We start from the raw sequence: 24,938 nt of genomic DNA, 5'->3' as shown, positions 1-24,938 counted from the left end.
AGGTAAGAAAGGGTCGAATAACACTATGTTTTAAATTTTGGAAGAAAATATTAAGTTTTGAATTAATTCGGGCTATGACTAAGTTTTATCAATTTGAAAGCTTTTGAGAAACAAAAATCAAATAACATTAGAGCTTAACTCATTCAATGTCTCACCACTCTCACCTTCTTGACTAACAGTTAGACCCTTTCGACATTACATTTTCAACACTCTCTCCAAATTCTTTGAAAGAAAAAAACAACGAATTAAGGTAAAGAAGCAAATCATACCTCTCGGTTGTTGCGTTGACAACTAACCTTACATCATTACGATTTCACTTGAATTCTTCCGGCTCAAACCATGGGGTTCTCCCTTCAACAAGACTCGTTTGTTTCCTTGTTACAACAACTCCAAAATCCTGAAAAGAAGAAATAACATTACTCGGGATTGAACCGGCTATATCATCACAACGAGAATAAACCACTTTGTACAAAGGTACTGTAACGTCCCAGATTCGACGACTGTCTTCACTGTATCAAGACGAATCTTTCCAGCGTGCTTATGTTCTCACTCACACGCACCCTGGAAAACTTCCCAGGGGTTCACCCATTTCAAAATTTCTCCAAGTCAAGCACGCTTCACATTGAAGTTCTTATGTGATGAGCTACCAAAAAGAAGATGTACTTTCTTTATATGAGTAGTACATATCAAATCTTGTAAGCCCTCTTCAACTGCATAATCTCATACCTGAACAGTTTTGGAATCTCTTTCCTTCTGGTGTAAAATCGGTTCATCCATGTTCTCTCTGCCTAGAAGCCTGCTAGGAACCGCTCATTGTCCGTGCGACCTTATGGCACCGACGATCACCCCCCGTCTTCTTTAGCCTCGGGCCTCACAAGACATGTAAAACTTGTATGTTTCAATTTAAATAAAGGTCAAAGATTAATTAGGAATAAAATATTCCTTTCACGTATCAATTGCAAAAGTTTTATCCTCATCTATCATCTCAAACATTGATCCACATGACCTATGAACCTTCAATTTGAGTATTGAGAACAAGCAAGTGAAACATCTTTATCTTTTCTAGGGGTTAATTCTTGATCCATCGCCAATGATGTTTCTCGTTATGTTGTCTACCATAGACGTGATAGGTAGTTAACGAGCAAGTTTCACCCAAATATTCTAACTTTCTGCAATATTATTGTAAGTTACACTCTATCGGTTGCGAGCAAACAAAGCATTTTCCCAATTCTTTAACGAATAATTCACCAGAGACTTATGTGTCATTGGCATTGACTCAGTTATACATTTTATATGTTCAGAAAACTCATAATTTGATGAAGCACGTATGGTTTTTTCAAAACATACGACTAATGCTTCTTATTATAAAGTGAGTACCTACACAATACCTACAAGAAAAATGCAAAATATCAAAAATCACAACTAATCAATAAGTGTAATATAAAGGTTCACAAATATATATCATCATGACGAACTAACATGTTTCATAAAATCATCTATTAGATATCTTCGGGTATAAACATGGTGACCACTAGGGAACACATATTGAATAACCTTTATCAAACAAGATGAATGTAGGATAAAAAAGTATATCTATGGAAGAACATGAAGTTTTTGTAAGCTAAAACATCTTTTAATTTATAACAAAACCACTCCCAACTACAATCATTAAATGCATCCACGAATGCATATGTCAATGTGAAAATATCATCATTAACATCATTCGCAACAACAACTAGAAGATTCGTTTTGTACTTATTCTTGTTGTGAGTCCCATCCAAAAATATTAATGGTCAACAACCACACAAACAAAAACCCAACAAGATACACGTGAAAACATATGAAAAGTCATTTAAATCTATTTGTCCTATGATCGATCTCACATTCAGTATAGCTTACATGATTAGTTTCTTTAACGACGTGACAATATCATTATAACTTATCATATGACCCCTTCTTAGTCAAATGAATATCATTGTCATTTATTTGCCCATCCAAATTTTGTGATATTTAAGCTTTACTCCATAATTTGTCTATATATTTTTAATCGTTCTAATTGGATGATACGATAGCTCTCCACTCAACTTATCATTAACCAAAATAAATATCCAAGATGAATCGGTTTTAGGATGTCTTCTAGTATGTAAATTTTTGTCATCACAAGTATGGGTTAAAACTTACACGAGATTTAAGCTCAAATAAACCACAAGTAAAGATTAAATCTTTAATCTTCAAATCTTCAGCTTTAAGCAGCAAGCTGTGAGCTCTGCTTCTCAAATGCCTTTAAGGTAATCTTGGATCTCTCCAAATGTGGATAAACAAACCACTGTTTATAAACAGGATTTATCTCTGGATCTTTTAAACGATTTTCAAGATCTTCAATTTGATTTTTGATTCATTTATTTTTCTTTTTTAAGATTTTCAAATAATTTGCAGATGGCATAATATAATCAAATGGAGGATCATAAATATAATCGTATGACATAAACTTACATAAATTTTGTTGAAACTCGAAACTCGAAATTGAAGAACTGGAGAAAACTTTGAAACTCTTATTCTGAGAAAGTAGTAGAGAATTTTGGTGTATGGTTCACATAGGGTAACCACTCCTCTTATAGATCTAAAAAGAAAACAATTCATCCACTTAAACCAATACAATAAGGACGAGTACACAAGATAAGATTACACACTTTAATAATTTACAACAATAACGCATGACTTTTAGTCGAGACAAAGCTTGTGACTTCCAGCTCACACATCCAATGTCTCATGCATTCAATAATGCGAATATGTCGTCACCCTCATATGGGTCCTGAGCATCTTGTAGATCGTCTTGATCGGTCATCTGTGTGTCGTCTTTCATTTTTTCCTTTCCTTTTGAGGAGGTTGATTTTTGAGTAGATAAATTTGATTTTTCACCAAAAACTTCTGTAAACATAGAAGTAATGGTATCTTTGTCCAAATGTTGAAAAAGTTCTTTTAACAATGTGGTTTGTGTTGGAGTGTCATGATTCAAATTCTTCATAGTTTCTCTGGCAACTCCCAGAGCTATTATTCTCTGTCGATCATAACTTTTCCTTCTGCAAAGAAGTCTTCTTTTCCCCACCATTTTATAAGAATTTTCCTAATTAATATAGTAAGGGCAAACTTAATTTCAAACTTTTCTTTAGCCAGGTCTTGCAGTCCATATTCCCATCGAATAATCCAAGGAACATTATAATTAATGGCAAATTGAATCATGGCTGTTAAACCATCAAACTGGATATTGGCATTTTGGAATTTGACCAATATGTTCTTAACATTTCTGGGAAGGATTGAGGGCATTACCCCCCATGAAAAGAAAAAAGTTTTAAACCATGTGGGTATGAATTGATGAATATCATCTAATTGGAATTTTATCCACCAAGAGTGTTTTCTGTAAGAATTCTCATATAATACAATGGTATCCCAAGCCATGATATAATCATGATAATTAAACATATTATGCATTGCCTGAAAAGTATTTAATTGTCTGGCTTGGCTAATAGGTAAACCCCAATTAGCAGCTGGGATAATCTTTTTTATTATCATTTTAGAAAATGCATAATCGCGGTTGCGATCCATATGTTGAATTTCAACTGATCCAGTTTCTACTAAAATTGTTTCAAAATAGTCTCTGGTTTATCTACCCAATATGGGTTGTAAATCTTTAATCAAATAGCTTTGAGCTATATGAATAGGTGATAGACCTTAAGGTCTTTATCAGCAGGACAGCAATGAAGACATCCTGATATTAAATAGGGATATTTTAAATCTTCTTTCGAACCTTTTAATGAAAATATTGCATTATGATAGTAATGAATTTCATAAGCAGTATCATCATCTGCGAATTCTTTAATTGGATCAAATTTTTCTTCTTCTGTAGAAGCCATATTAGGCTGAGGAACATTGGCCCCTCTTTTAAAGGGTGGTTTATTCATCGGCTTTTTTTCCGGTTGCTGGTCTCTTTAGAACCGTCTTCCAAGGTTGCTTCCTGCAAAAATTCTCTGGTTAGAAAATCTGGTAAAGAATTAGATTTTTCAGAGATATGTTCAATATCAAAATCAAAACATGCTAATATAGCTTGCCATCTAGCAAATATTTGTTTAGATGCTATTACTTTAACATCTTTTAAAGAATATCTTTAGCAGATTTGCAATCAACCCTTAATAAAAATTTCTTATTTAAAAGATCACTTTCAAATTTTGTAATACATTTAACAATTGAAAGAATTTCTTTCTTTATTGTAGAATAATTCTTTTGAGTATTATTCCAAGTTCCAGAAGTATATCTCACAAGAATTTCTTTAGATGTATTATCTAATTTTTGTTTAAGTATTCCTCCATATCCGATATCAGAGACGTCTGTTTCAACTATTTTGAATGCTTCAGGATTAGCAATAGATAAACAAGGGAGTTCTTTAACTCTTTCTTTTATTTTCTGTATTGCTAAAGTATGACTATCAATCCATGGTTGAGGATTTTTCTTTAACCTTTGAAATAATAATTTACAATCTTGAGCGAGATCTTTATAAAAATCTCCTATATAATTAAGACTTCCAAGAAATCTTTGCAATTGATTTACATCAGTGATTTTATCTGGAAATTTATCAGCAAAAACAATTGCTCTTTCAATAGGAATTATTATTCCATTTTCAATATAATGTCCTAAGAATTTTATCTTAGTTTGAAAAAATTTTACTTTTTTTCTGATTTACTGCCAATCCAGCATTTTTAGTAACCTGAATAAATATATTCAGATGTTTAAAATGCTGATCAATATTATCGGAATATATAAGAACATCATCTATATAAACGATAATATAATCTATATATGAATTATAAATTTCATTCATTATATTTTGGAATTCCATTGAAGCATTTTTTAATCCAAATGGCATTACATTCCATTCGTAATGGCCAAATGGTACAGTAAAAGCTGTTTTATATTTATCTTCCTCTTTTAGAAGAATCTGGTAGAATCCTGTATTTAATAAATCTCTTTTATTTGGTAATGGATGTTTTATCCATTTTAATGTTTTATTAAGCGGTTTATAATTAATAACAAGTCTTGGAGCTCCTCTCTCAATTTCTGCTGCATTTTCTACATAAAATGCTGGACAACTCCAAGGACTATTACTTGGTCTTATCAATTCTTTTTTAAAAAGACTATCAATTTCTTCTTTGCAATAATTTAAAAGTCTAGGTCCCATAGCTATAGGCCTAGCTTTAGTAGGAATTTTATCTTCAATAAAATCATCTGTATAAGGTAGACTAACTTGATGTTTCTTCTTATTCCAAAAGGCATTAGGAACATCAGCACAAATTTCTTTAGATATATTTTCTGAAATAATTCTTATTTTTTCTTGAATTTTCTCAGAATTTATTTTTTCTTTGATATTTTTAAAAAGAATTTCATCTTTTAATGAAGTAACAAAATTTTCTTTATTATTTACTATTTTTTGTAAAATATTAATAGATTTTGAAACATGTATAGTGGTAAATAGGAAAAATAAATTATTTCCTTTAATATTGGTATATAAACCCTTTTCATTAATTTTATTAATAGGAAACAACATTTGGAAAAATGGGGTTCCTAGAATCACAGAAGTAGAGATATTTTTAATAAGAATAAATGTAGTATTTAAACAAACTCCAGAATTACATATTGCTACATCAGACAATTTGTAATTGACTATAAGAGGTTGTTTATTGGCAACTGTTATAAATTGAGTAGTCTTTTTATAATATTTAGAAGGAACAATTCCTTCACTGATACAATTTACATCTGCTCCTGTATCCAGAAGTGCTTCAATAGTAATTTTAAATTTTTTATTAATAATTAATGTTACTTTTGAGTACCATTTTTGAGAAATGATTTGATCAAATTTATTAACCCATACCATTTGATTTATTTCATTATCATCTTTGAGTAAAATATTTTCTTCTTCTTCTTCTTCATCAGAAGTAGAATCATTTTCCCAAATATGATCATTATTAATACTAAGAGTATTTACTCTTTCTTTTAAATATTTTATTTCAGATTTTATCTGATCTATTTCTCCTTTTAATTCAGAGATAGTTGGTTCTTTTTCTTTTTGTTTTGCATTTTCTAATATTTTATTATAAGAATATAATTCATGTTCTTGTACAGTATTTTGTACAAGTTTAGTAGGCTTGTGATTTGCCATATTTAAATAATGTTCTGTAGCTTTTCTTTTTTCTATAGGGTCTTTTATTTAATCTATGAGATCTAAAATAAAAGTTTCTTCATTTGATATAATATTTATTTCTAAACCCATAAAATTTATGAGACAAGTATCTCTGATATTTCAGAATCATTATCTAAACTACTATTAAAATATTCAGAGAATTCATTATCAATAATATCTAACAACATAGTTTTTAAGTTAATTCCGAAAATTATTGGCATCTTTAAATATTTTTTCTTCACAGGGTATGCGTTAACACCACGAATCAATAGAATTCATATTACAAACTTCGAGTTGGGTGTCACATGTCGAATGTGTATCATCTTCAGTTTGAACCCTTACCATTTCAATACACTCAGACATGAAGAACTATATTAATGTTCCCATAAATCAGATTTCCTCAAATCAGATAATTATACAATAGAGTAAGTAGCACTCGATTCTCTTCTCATCTTCTTCTTCTTCTTCACTGGAATTCGATTTTGTTTGCTGGGTATTGAAACTTGTAGATCAGAAGAATGTCAGGCAAATGGGCAAAGGATTGTTAATGGGGAAGACCTCAGCTTCCAAGGACAAGGACAAAAAGAGGCCAATTTCTCGCTCTTCTCGCTCTGGACTTCAAGTTTATTTCGTATCTTTCTGGGGTTTTTTTTATAGCAGGAATGATTTCCTATCTTACCTCTTGCTTTGAGTATTGAATTCTTTTTGCTGTTTTTTTGTTAGGGTTTTTGATTTTATGCATTTTTCTTTCTAGAGGCTTTTTTGTACTTTGTAGTTTCTTGTCGGTATAATCTGTTTGACTAATTTTTTTTGGTTGTTGATGTTCCTGTATAGAGGAATCTCTACGCATATTGTAGTTTGTATATTTAGTAGAAATCAGAAGTGAAGTGAAAATGTGAATTAGTCGTACCTTAGTGTAATATAAAAATGTAATTTTTCGTTACTAAATTTTCTCGACTCTTTTTAAGTTATTCAGGTTTTTTGTTGGGTTTAGTGAATGGATAGTTGGTTTCTAAAATGATTTTGCTAGAGCGTGTGGTTTGGTTATGAGAGTTGGTACTATAATCCATGTAATCCAAATGTTGTATTGAAATATTTCCCTGAATGCGGTGTGTTTTGAGGTTGCATATGTATTCTAGAGCATAAAAGTATATGTTCTAAAAGACTGTAGACAATCAGAGAATGCTACTGTCTTTTTCTTTAAAGGGAGATGCGGGATCGTTGATAAATTTTTTCTTTAGAAATTTTATCAACTGCTTGAGAATGTTTGGTTGTCCTATGAGAGCCATATGATTAGATGATTACTGCATTTTAGTTGTAAAGAGGCTAAAATAACAAGATTTTGTTTTTCAGTTGAACAATATGTGCTCGATGCTTTGGTGAGAAAACCTTGGTGATAAGACTAAACTTCATTGATTGCCCCAGTATCTGTAATTTGTCAGTTACATTTGTTGAAGAATCGAAAATATACTTTCTTTTTATGGATCGTGATGTAAATTTAGTAGATTCCCTTTTGCTCCATTTCAAATCTTGCTGTTCCCTGTTGGACGCATTCACCGACTCCTGAAGGAGCGAGCTACTGCTCATGGACATGTGGGTGCTACGGCAGCTGTGTATTCCACGTCAATTTTAGAGTACCTAACTGCTGAGGTGTTGGAGTTAGCTGGCAATGCGAGCAAGGACTTGCAAGTGAAGCGTATCACGCCGAGGCATTTGCGGCTGCCTATACGTGGTGATGAGGAACTTGATACTCTTATCAAAGGAACAATAGCTGGTGGTGGTGTGATCCTACATATACACAAGTCACTCATCAACAAATCCTCCAAGGAGTAGGATTCTATTGTTTTCTTGTTCTTGAGTAAGTGAGAGTGGCTAACAAATGCTGTGGATTTGAGGACTCGGCTTAGGATGCCTACACATCTGTTTAATTTGTGGCATGTTGTTGAACTGGGATTCATCGATTTGTTTCTGTCTTAGAGCTTCAAGGAAACACACTCATGCAACATGGATCATATCATGTCTAATGTGTTGTCCGGTGTTTATGGCTTTATTGCCAATATCTATTTCATGTGTTTGTGGGATTGGAGGATGAGCATTATGTAACATGGTGTATACTCGTATTGTGTGTTCGAACATTTAAGAAAAAGTGGCACCGTTTGATTCATCCTTGTACATCAATCCAAGAAATACATACAACACTTAATATCTAAGAAACAGAGGAAGATGAATATGGAATAATTTAATCTAGTTCCCAAAATCTTTAAACTCAATCAGTACCACCAAAGTGCATCGACAGTCCAAGCACAAACAAAGAGAAAAAACAATTGAAAAAAAAAAGGTAAAATATGGGATATCATGAACCTCCACAGGAAACTGGTGGATCTCATCGATCCATGGGTTCTTCTCCATTTCTGGATTTAAAGTCCTCGGAGCTTCCCAGACTGCCCTGTCACCTTGGAAGCCCGGTCAAAAGGCCATCAGACAAGCCTGTCCTCCCTCTTAATCTTTCCATGGACTTCTGCATAAGCTGATTCTTACCACATAGAGCTCCTAGAGATATTACCAAAACGGTACAGAGCCATCTTTGACGGCTCCATGTGGCGCTCCAACAACTGAAGACTCTTCTCCAGTTCAAAAGTCTGGGATATATGGCTTCAGCTTTGTCTTCACCTTCAACGCAATTTTCCTCACCAAGTTTGCAAAGAAAAGCAACTGTTCCGAGATGGGGAGTACAAGAGGACCTAGAGTCATTATGTTTTTTATTCCGAGGCTTCACCAACCACTGCCATCAAATTTTTGGACTGTACAACTCCATCTTTCCCGTTGGGATCCTCCTCCATTGTGCTACACAGGAGAAAAACTTATTGTCCGAATACCTGGATCTCCATTAGACTTTTTTTAATTGCCAGCAGAATCCCAACAATCCCCATATGAAACAATCCGTTCGACACCAGTGTGGATGGACTTGAAGATCCTTTCCGAAAATTTGAAGGTCAATGTGACATGCATGCAAGTTATCACATTTCTTTGATGTTTTATTTAATTGTTTTAAAGTATTAAATACATGTTTATTTCTTTAAATTGTGTTTAATTATTTTTATGCATTTTATGCATCATTATTGCATGATATCATTTATTTTATGATATTTTTAAAAGTTCATGCATTAAGATTTTTAGGTTGCATTTGGCGCTCGAACGAAGAACGAAGACCGTTGAATTTTCAGGAAAACAATTATTTTATTACATGATTAATTTTTATTTATTAATTTAAGGTTTTTAAAGTGTGTTTTTAAAAAATGGGTTTTATTGGGTATTTTTACCTGTATGATTTTATTTTATCCGGTACGCAAATTTTATCGAATCGGGAAGCTTTTTGAGGGTTCGACTAATATTTTCAAAAACTTTCTAACACGAAATATTTTTCGGGAGTGTGTCTGGATTTAATGGGCCTAATTTTGAGCTTATTGGGCTTAAAACTCTGTTAAACTTTTAATTAAACCATTTAGGCCCCATTGATTAATCATTAATTAAGTATTGTACTTGGCTACCCTACACCCATTTATTCTTCCTCAGTCGACACCCTCTCCATTCACCATTATTCCGGGCCAATTTAAAAATAGGACTGAGACAGAAAGTATTTAAAAAACAAGGACTTTGACTTTTTTTTTTAAGAAACAAGGAGTTGACTCTTGATTATTATATTAACCGTAATTAAACTTTTAAATTAATTAATTAATTGTCCTCTTCTTTTTTTTCTCGGTCGACACACATATTCCCCAATTAAAATTTACGAGCCATCTATCCTTTCACCAAGAAAAATTGATCGATCAAAATTAAGTTGGTTTTCTTGGTCGACCAAGAAGAAATTTCATCTTGGTGTTGGTCCACCAAGAAATTTCTTCTTGGTCGACCAACAAAATTTTGGGTCGACCCAAAAGACTGTTATTTTGGGTCTACTCAAAAGGCTGGAACTTTGGGTCGACCCAAGTGAAATATGTGTTTTATATGTTAAATCATGTAATATTATGTAATGAAATTGTGGTTCATATGTTAAAACATACAATACAGTTGTGAAATTATGATCCATATATTAAAACATGTAATTGTGATTTTTATGTTAAAACATATCATTCAATTGAAATTGTGATTCATATGTTAAAACATGTAACATAGTTGTGAACTTGTGATTTATATGTCAAAACATGTAACATAATAAGTTAAAACATATAACATTATATAACATACTTGTGATTATGTAATTGTGATTTATATATTCAAACATGTAACATAATTGTGAAATTATAATTCATATGTTAAAACATGTAACATACTTGTGAAATTGTGATTAATATATCAAAACATGTAACATGGTATGTTAAAACATGTAACATTATAAAACATACATGTGAAATTATGTGATTCATATGTTAATCAATTAATGGATTAAACATCTACGATTGTCGAGCAGCATTGGTCAAAATTGTATAATTAATTATCCGTCAATTCATGTGTTAGAAAAAAGTTCGACCCAAAAGCAACCTTGATCGACCCAAAATCAACATGGGTCCACCCAGAGATCGAAGCAAACTTAATCGAATAAATGGCTAACCAAAATATGGTAATGTTCATGTTTATTTCGATTCATTGAGGTAAAAAAATATGTAATTATCTGTATGTGTTAGAAAAAAGCTCGACCCTAAATCAACATGTGTACGCTCAAAAGGCTGGAACTTTGGGTCGACCCAGGTTGGTACATAAATGCTACTTCGTCGACCCAAGTTAAATATGTGTTTCATATGTTAAATCATGTAATATTATGTAATGAAATTGTGATTCATATGTTAAAACATGCAATATAGTTGTGAAATTATGATCCATATGTTAAAACATGTAATTGTGATTTTCATGTTAAAACATGCAACATAGTTGTGAAATTGTGATTTATATGTCAAAACATGTAACATAATAAGTTAAAACATATAACATTATAGAACATACTTGTGATTATGTAATTGTGATTTATATATTCAAACATGTAACATAATTGTGAAATTGTGTTTCAAATGTTAAAACATGTAACATACTTGTGAAATTGTGATTCATATGTCAAAACATGTAACATGGTGTGTTAAAACATGTAACATTATAAAATATACGTGTGAAATTATGTGATTCATATGTTAATCAATTAATGGAGTCAACATTTACTATTGTCAAGAAACATTGGTCAAAAATGTGTAATTATCTGTCAATTCACGTGTTAGAAAAATGATCGACCCAAAATCAACATGGTTCGACCCAGATATCGACGCAAGCTCAATAGAAAAAATGACTAACCAAAATCTGATAATGGTACTTAAATATTAACATAGATCGACCTACAAATCACCGACCAAATGAGGATTGACCCATTGGGTCGACCAAGACCAAAATTAAGTAATCACTGGGTCGACCCAAGACCCAAGTGGATCGACCAAGACCCATTTTGGTCTTGGTCGACCCACCCATCCCAAGCAATTTTGGTCTTGGTCGACCCAAGCAATTGCTTGGTGGCTCGACCACTTGGTCGGTCGACTAAGACTAGTGATCTTAGTCTGGGTGGACCAAAATTTTGGTCGACCTATTTTTTTTTTGCCAAGTGAATTGATTAATTTCAATAAATCGAAATAAACGTGATAGACAATTTGTTTTGAGGACGAGTCGATGGAAAAGAGATTTAGAGTCAACTGAAATGAGAATGAATACAGTGTTAAGGGTTTCTAAATCAAATTTAATGATATATTTTTTTAAACAGAAGGACATTTATGTAAATTGAGGTATGAATTTTTTTTTAAATAAGTCACTGTAGACTCTCTTTTCCCTAAATTTCCCCCATTATTCCCTCTCGTTTCAGCAGCCATAACCTAGCAAGGTCTCGGCCACTTTTTTTTCTTGCAAAAAAAATTCACCCGGCACTCGTTCTTCGATCTCCTCGCGTCTATAACATCAAGGCATGCTCGTATCTCCCATTTTCTCTCATACACGTCATATTATACTTAAAATTTTGTGTGTGCATCGAAAATTACAGATCTTTCTTGTAGTGATGTTCTTGCTTTAAACTTAACAAAAATCTTGCATGGTATTGTACATTACTCACGTTTTTGTGTATTGTCGTGCAAGGGGCTGCGGTTTGGGTGTTAAGAGGCTGAGCATGATGATAAGATGGTGTTTTGTGGGTTAGAGTTGTTGTTGTTTGCTGTAGGTTGAAGGGCCGAGAAGAGAGGATGTGTCTAAGGGTTCGTTTTTGGTGATAGGGCTTGGGGGAGGGACCGATCCGATTATGTACGAGCCATCCCTGGCCATGAAAAAGACCCTGGTGGGTCGAAGTTATGGTTCTAGATGGCTGGACACAACTGGAGCTGGTCTTGAAGCCAAGTGATTCGAGGAGCAAGTTCAGACGTAGCTAGGTCTTTTGCGTGTTCTTCGGTTGTTCAAAGGTTTGGGCGTGTGAGGTGCTGCAAGTCTTATTTGGGATCAGTAGGGTCTGGTCTTGGTCCCTAATGGTTTGGTTCGAGGCTAGTTGGGGGTTTAGCAAGCTAGGGCCGAGATTGGGGGAGTAGTTCTTTTGTTTTTGTTTTTTTTTTTCAAATTTAGGTGCTGGAAATTCCAGCAACTTTCTGGTCTAGGATTAAAATGTCTAAGGGTCTGATTTTGAGGTTTTTATGACCTTTTAGATGTTACCAGGGTGTGGTAAAAAGTTGGGAGAATTTTGGTTAAGTTCGGATTAAAACGAGGATTGTGGTTCAAGTTTTAAAACAATTTGGTTAAGTTATGAAATGGGCTCGAGTTGATATCTAGGAATGCTTTTAAAAAATTTTGGGACATTTTAAGGAGTTTGGCAAGCTTCGGGTCAATTTTAGAGGTCGAGGGGTGAAACAATAATTTTTGGGTTTTAGGGGCAAAATGGTCATCTTGCACCCGATGTGAGGTTTTGGTTCTGGCAATGCCCTGAGAACAAATTTATGATATTTTAAATGTTTATGCATCATGATCATGATTTTAAGATTTTATGAAGATATACATCGCATGCTTGGATTTAAGAAAAATTGCATTGGTGAATGATTTTTATAAGTGATGAAAATGATGATATTTTGAATGATGTGAATTAGTTGTGGCTATCGAAGTATATGTAAATGTTTAAGACGTATATGTAAATGCTGATGATGAGGCCTAGGTACAATGGATGGGTGATCCTGTCACTAATGTCCGACAGCCGCCGAATACCACAGTTCTATGTATGATGGATCCATCGTAAATGATGATGTACGATAGTCACCTCTAATTAACTGAATTTATTAATGATGGATGATAAATGATAAACGATGAATGATGAATGATGATTAACGATGAGCTGTTTTGACACGTCAAGATTTTACACGATGCATTTATGTTATGTTTTTAAAGTTCATGAAAGGTATGTTGAGTATGATATTTTTCACTGATGTATGCTATGTATATGTATTTGCTATTAACGGTGCAGGTGTGTTGAGTCTTTATACTCATTAGGCATGTGTGATGCAAGTCAGTTTAATGATGAGGGGACCGGAGGTGCCGAACTCTGAGTAGGCAGACCTCGTACGGTGACACGACCCGAGGAACACATATTTTCCGCATTATAATTTATGAGATTGAGTGGAGATGAACATTTTCCTACGTTCATGATTTTTAAGATTTTGACTGGGTCATGTTTACGTATGATTTTGGGATGAGTTTGGTTATTTTAAAGTGCACTATTTTTACTGTCAAATATTTAATATCATTTTTAAATGTTATATTTTCTGTACAACGCATGCATGTGAAACGTTTAAATGTTATTTCTAAAATGTGAGATTTTTTTAAAAAAAAATTCGCATTTTTAAAACGATTACGACGTTTCAAGATCAATGGCAAGGTTGACCTCTTCATGAAAATATGGCTAAAGCAGTTCACGATGTTTCACGTGTTACACATGAATAGAAAGACCACTAGAGTCGAGCACATGATCACGGATATGAGATTGTATCTGAGATGGTAACATACATGTTGTGGAATGAAAATGTCCAAAGACAATAAAACCACCAAAGGCAACAAAACAGGATCATTACACGGGTTACGAAGTAATCGTAAGTTGTAACCAAGCCTTTTACTGATTGTTTGAAATCCGGGAGCTTTCTTGAAGAGAAAAAGGTGGAATAGAGGGTGTTCTTGTATTCAGGTCACTCATTTTTTCCACAACCTATCTTCAGCCAATCTGAGATGAAAACATACAAATCCCACTCCGAGAATATTAGTTTGAAACCAACGGAGAACGATTATCCCTGTTATATGAAATTTTTATCAGATTTTACCTTTTTTTTGTGAAACTGTTACACCTTTTTAGACAAGGAAAAAGATGAATGTTAGTTTTAGGCATACACCATCAATCAATTTCAGAATGCAGTACAAATTAGGCATGTAAACTAGTTGAGTCGAACAATATCACACTCGAGCTCGGCTCGTTTGAAAATCACTAAGTTCGTGAATAGCTCGATCTCGGTTCTTTAATAGCTCGTTTATCATATATAACGAGTTTGGCTTGAGCTTTTTCGAGCTCGTTAAACAAACTTATTTTGAACATTTTTAGCGAAAAGCTAACTAACATATAAAAATTTAAAGATTAGGCTCCTCGTTTAATAACATTTTCATGTGTTCTCTTTCATTACCATTTCAACGTGAGACAAAACAAATAAATAAATGCATGGCGTCTTCTAATTCTACATTTAAGGTCCAATAAACTAGTCCATCAAACTAACCGAGCTCGAGCCCGCAAACAAGCTCGCGAACTTGCAACCGTATATCATTAATAAGTTTAAGTTTGGCTCGATAAAATTGTCGAGCTCGACTCGATGAGTTTAACGAATAATTTCAAACGACCTGTTTACCAAGACATCTCTGGCTCAAATTAAGGTGCCCAGGGAATCCAGAAGGTGCTGATTTTTTTTTTCCCATCGATAAATCGCTGCTTAAACATGCGACTATAGGAGTAGTTGCAAATTTAAAAACGGCCACTAGTTTTCTAGTCCCCACCTTTCGTCTCATCCGAGGATTTCATAACAGCCGAGGACCGAAAATTCTAAAATTGAAGTACATGACGATGGAAACGGTGTTGTTCGGTTCATCTCTGGTCTACGCAGCCTCACACTCTTCCAAACCTTTGAGCCTCCGCTTTCGAGCGTGTGCCGCCGATGTCCCTGACTTTCTCTCCGCCGACTGGTATTGTTCTCTCTCTTTCTTCGTTTGCGGTATAATAGGCGAGGAAATCTTGATCTGAATGTGAAATTTAGAGATTTTCCTGTTGTGCATGCTTGTATTTTGTGTTTGCGTGTTAACCGGAATAATTTTGAAATTTACAATTTCCCATTAGATGGTGATTTGCGGTGTTTTATAGGTAGAACAATCTCTACGGACAAAGTTTATATTTTTAGGATAATTTTTCATTTGGTGGAAGTCAATCTTCTAGTTACTCCAGCTCATCTGCTCCTTGCTTCTTTCTGGCCTACAATTACTAAGAGTAATTTCCATGTTCATTTGCAGGCTTGAGTCTCGTAGGAAAAGGCCATTGGGGCCAAGATTGAGTGTAACATTTCAGCTGAAATCTTGGACAAGATATATTACCATCCTTTGTATTGTAGGAAGCTCATTGTGTTTCCTTTTCCGTGTTATAGTTTAGTGCCGAAGAAGCTGTCACATACCAGCTTGATGCTTTGATGTTCAATGACCAGCCTCGGCCAGATTATGGCATTGAAGTAATGTATAGGGTAATTTGCGAACTATGATCGGTTGTTTATTTTTGTTAAGTTGCATTTGGCTGGCACTCTCAAGTAATTGTTTTCATCGTTACTGTGATGCTATACACGGACAGTTTGCAGGTTTTGATCCATTTGAAAGATCAACATATTTCGGCCCCTTCTTTGATTTAGGCCAGGTCAGTTTATGTTTAGGATTTGGCAATTTTCATCTCATATTTTTACTTACTGAGTGCTAAAGCCGGTAATGAATGGTACTTGAGAAAACTAATAGTATATCTGTGTTACGTTGATTATATCTTCCGTAAAAAAATTGAAAACTGATTATGTGTGCAGTTTGAAAGATTTAGGCGAATCTTTCATCACTCGAGCTACAGAGTTTTACTTGGTCACCGGGAAAGAAAGATCTTGAGCAGTTTAAACGTCAATGAGGTTATGTCTGCGCTGATCATAGCTACTGTGCACATTAGTTTTCTTTTTTCTTTAAACAATCAGCATATGCTATACAGAATACCCATAAGCAGCGAGTGTGGATACGAGGACCTCGGCCTGAGGAAGAAGAGGTGTTTCAATTTACCATGGTTCAGGTACGATTATTTTCACTGACTACATTGCTTCTTCAGATCTCTCTTCTAAGCTAGGAACATGGAGTTTTTTGGTTTGTAAGTTGATAAATGAGTTGGGATACAGATTTTAATACTTCAACTAATGGATCATATTTCGTTTATAGAGGGTTGGTGGTTCTTGGGATGGTTATTGGCTGACCGAATCTGTCCTTCATGATGGAGATAGTTTTTCCGGTGGGGTGGCTTACTGAAACCATTTGTGATTAGGTCTACAGAGTTGATCTGTTTGTAAAGATACAGATGACTAAATATACCCCTTATTGCTCTTAAAACAGATACTGTTTTTATTTGTACAGGAATATGATGTATTACCATATTTTATAATTTACATCTTTTACGTGAACGAGGGTCCATGTTCGGAAATACTTTATCTTGAACGTTGTGGTCACAGGCATGCTCAAAAGTGTGCACACAATACTGCGTACACGAGGATTAATATAAATATAGTATCTTCTTTTGAACAGCAACTGTATTGTTGTGCAGTGAGAAACCCCTGTGGTGAATCATGTTAGAATTAAAGCAACGTAACTTGTGTAGTGAGAGACATTTGGGTGATTGCGTACACGGAGGGGTCCTTTATTTTTCAAAAACCATTTTAGCAAGTGTGCCAATACAAGGAAAGTAAAGAAGATTTCATATTTAAACTAGATACATCGAAGCCATTTGCAGTTTATTTTGTTTGAGTCTGAAAACAATCACGTAATTTAGATGTTGAAACTAAACGAGTGTGCTTCTTCTTTCTTTCTGGTTTGCATCAGCTACATTTTTCCAGTTAACTACTTAACCGTGCACAAGTCATGGAAAAGTCATTTTGCCCAGAAAAAAAACGGAGCATTTTGCTTAATCCCATGAATAAAACTCTGAAAAACAAGCACCTCTACAAGCTTGAAACCATCACACCGCTATAGCTGAAACATCTTACAAACTACTAACTTAATGGCTGAAGTGTTGTTTATCTGTAAACGAACCGTGATTAGTACTAAGCCAGTGCAACCAAGCAAGTTCATCCCTCTTATCGGTTTTGGACCGTACAATGGAACATAACAATCTTCGAATTGTGCTCTATTACTAGCTTCCAGTGGTAAGAAAAGTCGGAGTACGGACCATGATGCTTAGAGAATTGATATCTGAGATGTTGACTTCATTTCCTGTGGTCGTGGGGAGACTTTTAAAGTCCCCTGAAGGGCTCTGGATGGTTAAATGCAATGATGCAGGGCTGAGAATGTTGGAAGCAAGGGCGAGAATGACACTGAATGAGTGGCTGAGGAATGTGGATAGGGAGAAGGAGCTGAAGCTTGTTCATTGGGAGGAAATGTTCCACAAACCCTACTTTTGGTCTACATTTTATGTTCAGGTAAAGGAATATTTGCTCCCCAATTACTTTTTTAGAGGCCTAACCCTCAGAAACTGTTTACAAAAAGATCTACTCGAAATTCTTGATTTTGAGATTGTAAATTAGATTTCTAACGTCTGAGTTTTTTGGAGATGCCTCAGATAACTGAATTTGGAACTGGAGGACTAGCAATAGATTTGAGCTGTACGCACCTTCTTTCTGATCCCAAATGTGCTACCATGTGATAAAGACTTGGGCTGACGCAACATTGGGAGGAAAGATCATATCTCCACCCTAGTTCCACCTCTTGCCACCACGAAAACAAGAAGGCAACACCACCAATCACCAGCCTTATTTTCAATTGATCAACTGCTACAAATCAGTATTGGGAAAACCATCTGCAGTATCTGATGTAAAAAAAGTACCTTTACTCTTAGAATTCAAACACGAAATGGTAAAAAGATTTATTGAGATGGCTGAAACAGCACGTGATGGACATGAACAAGAGTTCAAACTAACTCCCTTTGAGGCCTTGAGTGCGTTGATTTGGACAAGTATCAGCAAGGCAAAGGGAATTAAGGGTTCTTTGATTGACTTGAGCATAATCTTGGATACACGACAAAAGCTTCGATTGGATGAAGGGTTCTTCGGAAATTGCACTGTGTATAATATATATGGTGAAAGGAGACGGATTGAACGAAAATGAAGTGTCTAAAGCCGCTGCTGCTATAAAGGAAGTGGTCTCACAAATGGATAAGGATAGAGTTTTGGATTTGATTGAATTCTTGGAGCAAGAAAACATTCAAAATCCTCCATGGATGACAGGCCATCATCTAATTTGTGCAAATTTTGAGAATGCCGTTTTTGAAGGTAATTCAAGCCCTGTTCGTGTTTCATGCTACCTTGAGCCAGCTGTTGGACCAGGGAAAGTTCTGATCCTTCCGTCTCCAGGAAGCGATGCCAATTTTGGCAGAGTAGTTATGATCACTCTTGAAGATGAAACTGAGAATGTTCTTAATGATGCATTAATCCAACAGTTTAGCCAACCCTATTGATGGGGTTGAACAAGCTTTGGCTTAGATTAATGTAAGTCCATGTTACATCTTCTCAATGTCCAACGTCATAAAAACTCTGAAAACTGCAAGAAATGATCAAATTGCTATCTTGTTAAATACTTTATTTTACATATTTGCTTAACAAAAATAAAATTGCGTTTGCCGGGAGTCGAACCCGGGTCTATTGCTTGGAAGGCAATTATCCTAACCGTTGGACCTACAAACGCTATATGCTGTGCGTGCTTTCTTTAAATAAAATATTTTTAACTACAATTTAAAGGATACAATTCCACATGATTTTTGAAGAATACAGGAAAGCCTGACATTTGGTTACATAAAGTTTCTTTTCATCATTCAAATTTTAATCATCGTTTATTTATGCATATATATATTTAAGTTGCATAGAGAATGGGTTTGCTTTTTTAGAAGACAATTCATATTTCTAAAACGACGTAATTTTAAATTTTTTTTTTTAAAGCGTAGGTCTCTTGTGAGACGATCTCACGAATTTTTATCTGTGAAACGGGCCAATCTTACCGATATTCACGATAAAAAATAATTCTTAACATAAAAAATAATATTTTTCATGGATAATCCAAATAAGAAATCAATCTCACAAAATACGAAACGTAAAACCGTCTCATAAAGTTGTTTGTTTTTTTTGAAACGATAAATAGTATGTGGGTCATGCTCCCCATTTGCTAACTGTAAATAAAATAGATTGATTCTCCCCTCCCATGTCGAATAATCAGTCCTATTTATTTACAAGAGGTTTTAAAGTCAACAAAAATACACGTTAGTCCTATTTACTTTCCCCCCTAAATAATGATAAATGGACCCTCCTTGAAATATACAAGGGGACATTTTTCTGTAGGCCACACCAGACACAAACTCACTTTCACAGAAGCCCGAGACGTCGCATATATCATAAAACTGTGCTCTAAGTGGGGCAATAATCTTCATGAATAAATGGAAACATATAATCTCAGATGTCAAGGACAAATGAAACAGGAAAATTGACATGCAAAAGTAGAAAACTACAAAAGGATGTCTCGACGCCGCATATGTTACAGTTTTAAATTACATTCTCTCCCACAAATCAATTAAGGAGTAAATTGAAAAACAAAAATTATGAGAAAATTAGGAAATAAATAAGGATAAAAGAAACAAGTTTTCTTCATCATCATCTCAAGATTCTAAGCCATCCAAGAAGCTTTGCAGCTCCTTCAACCCTTCTGCAGAAACACTCCGGTGAACTCTTCCACGCGGAACAACCAAGTTTGGGGGCGGGTGTAGCTGGAAACAAACTACAACCACTGCCAAATTGTCTCCGCTCCTTCTCTTCAAGGCCTCTTCCACCAGATCTTTGCCACACATCATTGGATCATTGTGTTCTTGTAGTCTCTTTCGAGCAAAATCCACCGCGTTTTGGCTCCTAAACACGTCCCACAGGCCGTCACAGCCTATGATGAGGAACTCATCTTCTTCTGTTAGCCTTGTGCTCATAAATTCAGGTTCTGCACTAAGGGGCCCACCATCTTGACGTTTTAATCCTTCCATATGCCAATCTCCTAAAGCACGAGAGACGTTTAATTGTCCATTGAGATACCCATCATAGACGTAGCCTCCAGAAGCTTCTACCCGCATTCTTTCGTTGAAGGTAGCAGGTTTATGATCTCTTGACATCTCAATTGCCTTACCCCTACGACAAAGTACTGCCCGGCAATCTCCAGCATTTGCCACAACTAGAGAGCTGCCTCCATTTAATTAACAAAGTAAGAATTATCTACTGTGTTCATAATTTAATGCAGGCGTAAGGATTTTTGTTAACAAAATTAATTGCAACTGCACTAAAATATAGTTTGATGAGCAAAAGGTTCTTGGATGTGAAGTAACAAATCTCACTACATTACATCCTCACATTGCCTACGCCCCAACACAATTATGATTTACAAGAGTGGATCAAGTCAAGATCAAGTTATCAATACAACTTTCAACAGAATTTTCAAGAAAGACACATTATCGATACAAGGCTGCAGCCTGATGGTAGAATGAGAGTATAAAATTCACAAATAGCAGAAGTATGTCAAGTTCCTTCAACATAAAGTTATTAACGTGAAGTAAAAAATTTCGAAAATTCGAGATAAACGGTGAACTCAAACACTACATAACATGAATAATTTCAGACTCAGTTTCATAGCTTATAAAAGACAAGCATTCTTTAAGTTGGGACCACTTCCACTTAACTGAAAATGATGGACCCTAGAAATAAAATTTACAAATTTATTCAGAAAGTAATCAGAAACAAAATCGGAACCATACATAGGAGTTAGGACTGTCAATTGGACCTGTTTTAATTTCTGCACACCCGACCTGACAAAAGTTAAGAGTACGGTATAATTGGTGGCCAGGCTGAATATATGCATGGGTTTAGCCTGATCAGATTCTGAAGTTGACATTAGGCTTCGAGAGTCTCAGCCCTCATTTAAAGCCCAACCTGATGACTTGCTTATTGGGAGCCCAATAAATTGAAACTTGTTCAGCTGTTCACTGATTACTTTTTGAGACTGGTAAATGATAAATTCGATTATTATTTGTCAACTTGTCATGGATTTTAAATTTTATTTTCAATTTCATTTTTTTTAGAAGTTTTGAAACCTACAGTACAGATATGGATTTATAACTTTCTTATTGATTGATTTTTTTAATTTATTGATATTTGATAAGTCCTTGTATTAGTGAGGTCAGCACTCAGCACGAAACCTGAATAATTTGTGAGCTGGATATGAGTTATATAGGTGTGAGGATTGAGATTGGGGCAAAAGAAACTAATTTCCAAAACAGTGTAAGTTCAAGCTCATCAAAACCCTGCTTTACAGAGCCAAAATCACATACCTAAGCACTTAAGTGTGATAATCTACTTCGGAACATTATAATGGGCAAATCTAGTAATAAAAACACCACTAACTTTTCTCAAGGCTGAAGAGTTACCAAAGCTGCCACACCTTACATCTAGTTCATTCAATGGTCCCTTAAATACTCAACTTACGATATATTATAGCATGTTTGAATTTTTAAATTAAAACCAGTCCATAAAGTTGTTAATGAATTGCGAGAAGTCTAACCTTCCAATGACAAGAGCTGCCAAAGCAGTGGTGCCAGAAGCAAGATCAGCATCTAATGCGCATGCTTCAGCAAAAGCAGTATCAGTCTGCAGAAAAGCTGATGCAATGACACGCTCAATCTCCATAGGAAAGTCTTCGTCCTCAGCAATGAATCTTGGCAAATGGTAGCAAGCAAAGTCAGCAGCATGCTTTCCTCCATGCCCATCAAAAACCTGATCCAACGAGCAATGAACTAAATTATGAGTAGCGAGCTTTTAATATTAAAGAACAAAGACAAATTTTTGGTTCTACAACTATCAATATCCAGATCACATACCATGTGTCACACTGGTAACCTATATAGTATGCAAAACCATGTAATTACCCGTGCATAACCGACAAAAGCCAAAAAGATCAATAACACTTGAATTCACAATTACGATCAACTGCTCACTAAAATATGTGAATCATTGGAAAGGGTAATAAAATGCGGAGAATATTAGCTGTTAGAAGAGAATAATTACCCCGTAAAATGCCCCGGGCCTTTCATCGCCATCATTTTTCCCAAAATCATTCATCATATTGTCAGCACAGATATACACATCCTCCATGCTTGAGCGAGAACCAATGTCAGTCCACGCACCTGAGCGAAGTAGGGGAATAAATTCAATTTCAGCCTCTTCTACATTCAACGTCTGTTCAATTGCAATATCTGAGGATCTGGTCTTAACCTGCCAAAGCTCAAGTAAAGAACTATCCTCCATGCAAGTTAAAATAAAGAAATTTCAACATCAGATGAAGTGGAAGAGATGGATAACGCATAAGTTGAAACCAAATTCGTGGAAACGTATATTTAACACAAGATAATAAACGAACTGATATTTTCAGAGGTGCCAAATATTAAATAATTGTATACCAAAAAGAGAGATACAGAGGTTACATCATAGTCTATAAAGCACGATACTGCTGCTAGTGGATGTGATCAGTTCAAATAGCCAAGCAGTCACATCTATTGTCAACAGTAATCATTGCGTAATTAATTTAACATGAATTCATAGATTCTTTGCCACTTCCATAAGCAGAAAGAATCCCTTCCACAACCTCCTCCAATATAAGATTGGCAGGGAACACATTGATATTTAAACAAGCTGCATACATAAGAACACCAACAAGTGAATATCTACGGGCAACAGACAGATTTGAGGCCATATTTGCCTTTTTCTGTATAATCATAAATAATAACAATGTTTCTATACCCTACGTTCTGCAACCGACATCATGGGACACATTTAAGCCCTCTAATAATTTGTCTTTACAACCCCCTTTTTGCTGTTCTGTTATTTCTTCTTGCCTCAAACATATCATTCAGCTCTAAGATATGCCATTTTATATCCCATCCATTTCTCATTCCCAATGTATAAATAACAAAATATTACGATTATCTACACTCTTCCTCTACTCCAGAAAGGCTCACTATAATAATCAGGGAACAAAGAGCAATTCAAATTTTAGGAATTTCCTTTTATCAATATCACAGCAAACTTTTCAAATAAGCACAACTACCAACCAACCATCCTAAACAATCATCCATTTCTTCAATTCAGATGAAGTATCTCAATCTAACCGTTACGAACAACAACAAAAAGAGTAATCTGGGGCATGAATAACATACAACCAAACGCTGAAACTTGATGCACAAAACACCAGGGATGAACTTACCAAAGAGGGGTGCCGAACCAGAGACGTTGCACACGAAGACGGCGATCCAACAGAGCTCAAACAGCGTCGGTACGGCGAACCCGACCCAAAGGTGTTGGGCATCGGCGGCCGTCCACAGGCGGAGCCGCCATTCTCTCTACTACCACTGACATTGTCGATAACCACTTTACTGCCCTCCATTACAAATCTCAACCATCACTACTCCGAGAAAAACCCAAGCTGCTGACCAGAAGAAAAATGAAACAAAATAGGCAATTCCAATCCAATTGCGGGTTCAGATGATTTGACAGCAAAATTTGGGGATTAGGGTTTTCAAATGAAACAGTGGGTAGATATATACAGTGAAAGCCGAGATCTTCGACGGAGAGAGACGATGCGTTGAAATTTGGTTCAGTTTATACCGACGAAATCTGCCGTCCGTTGAATTCCTATATACTGTTGGGATCTCTGAAACGTCGCCGTTTGTTTCAATTGACGTGTGTCGGTTCTTATTTCCACGTGTTGACGTTCATTGTCACATTTTGCAAATAATATAATATATTATATACCTAATTTGTTTTTAAAAGGAAAATTGTTGGTAACTCTCTAAACTCAAACTCAATTTTACCCAAATTCTCTATACATCAAAAAGTTTCTTTAAACTCTTTAATACTCTAAAATGAACAAAATTACCCTTATTCCTATTTTAAGTTTAATTGATCTTCGCGCTCCCGAAAATAGTATCAGAACAAGGTTAATTTATTTCAAAACATAAGATTCATTATTATAAAGTAACTAAATGTTTGAGGAGGAGAATTTCGAAAAAATTATGAATCCGAACTTTGGTTTGAGAAAAATAATTTACAAGGAATATTTCAATATTTTGGAAAATAAACAAGTGTGTAGGACCGAGTGCTTACCGCTTTACCAAAAGCTATAGATAGTAGTAATGGTGCAACTCAAATCTTTTAAACCGCACATCAACATAAGCACCATGGTTTGATCGCTCTACCAAGCAAGGACAATTATTGCACCCAACAATCCCCCTCCTAATAATTGCACTCCTTGCAATCAATGGGAATCGAACCCA

General features: G+C 35.0%; 2 protein-coding genes, 2 long non-coding RNA genes, 1 other non-coding gene and 1 pseudogene across 6 annotated transcripts; 4 read left to right on the top strand and 2 right to left on the bottom strand.

The window, feature by feature from the left end:
* Positions 1-6,526: 6,526 nt before the first annotated feature.
* Positions 6,527-8,393, top strand: LOC140831083 (uncharacterized). Its single transcript, XR_012117780.1, has 2 exons — positions 6,527-6,654; positions 6,739-8,393. It is a non-coding gene; the product is annotated as an uncharacterized lncRNA (long non-coding RNA).
* A 2,024-nt stretch (positions 8,394-10,417) lies between these two features.
* LOC140829839 (uncharacterized) lies at positions 10,418-11,294 on the top strand. The gene is made up of 2 exons (XR_012117559.1): positions 10,418-10,634; positions 11,156-11,294. It is a non-coding gene; the product is annotated as an uncharacterized lncRNA (long non-coding RNA).
* A 3,984-nt stretch (positions 11,295-15,278) lies between these two features.
* On the top strand, positions 15,279-18,441 carry LOC140831081 (uncharacterized). 2 transcript variants are annotated; one of them, XM_073194851.1, is made up of 8 exons: positions 15,279-15,499; positions 15,821-15,863; positions 15,952-16,044; positions 16,149-16,211; positions 16,369-16,464; positions 16,542-16,619; positions 17,731-18,012; positions 18,153-18,441. In XM_073194851.1, the coding sequence occupies exons 1-8, from the start codon at positions 15,375-15,377 to the stop codon at positions 18,234-18,236; spliced, it is 864 nt and encodes a 287-aa protein (XP_073050952.1). In that variant the 5' UTR covers positions 15,279-15,374; the 3' UTR covers positions 18,237-18,441. The 2 variants fall into 2 exon arrangements, with proteins under 2 accessions (XP_073050952.1, XP_073050953.1); XM_073194852.1 differs by lacking the exons at positions 17,731-18,012; positions 18,153-18,441 and adding an exon at positions 16,763-17,378 and having other exon boundaries at positions 15,291-15,499.
* On the top strand, positions 18,442-19,096 carry LOC140831082 (rosmarinate synthase-like; annotated as a pseudogene).
* A 104-nt stretch (positions 19,097-19,200) lies between these two features.
* Positions 19,201-19,273, bottom strand: TRNAG-UCC (transfer RNA glycine (anticodon UCC)). Its single transcript has one exon. It is a non-coding gene; the product is annotated as a tRNA-Gly (tRNA).
* Positions 19,274-20,080: 807 nt separating this feature from the next.
* LOC140831080 (probable protein phosphatase 2C 22) lies at positions 20,081-24,327 on the bottom strand. Its single transcript, XM_073194849.1, has 4 exons — positions 23,870-24,327; positions 22,675-22,881; positions 22,172-22,383; positions 20,081-20,799 (listed from the first exon to the last, which is right to left on the bottom strand). The coding sequence occupies exons 1-4, from the start codon at positions 24,047-24,049 to the stop codon at positions 20,235-20,237; spliced, it is 1,164 nt and encodes a 387-aa protein (XP_073050950.1). The 5' UTR covers positions 24,050-24,327; the 3' UTR covers positions 20,081-20,234.
* Between the last annotated feature and the right edge of the window lie 611 nt (positions 24,328-24,938).

The sequence above is a fragment of the Primulina eburnea genome, chromosome 4, assembly GCF_022965805.1.
Source record: "Primulina eburnea isolate SZY01 chromosome 4, ASM2296580v1, whole genome shotgun sequence".
NCBI classification, from domain to species: Eukaryota; Viridiplantae; Streptophyta; class Magnoliopsida; order Lamiales; family Gesneriaceae; genus Primulina; species Primulina eburnea.
The sequence above is the reverse complement of the archived record's forward strand: the minus strand, read 5'-3'. Positions and strand labels throughout refer to the sequence as shown.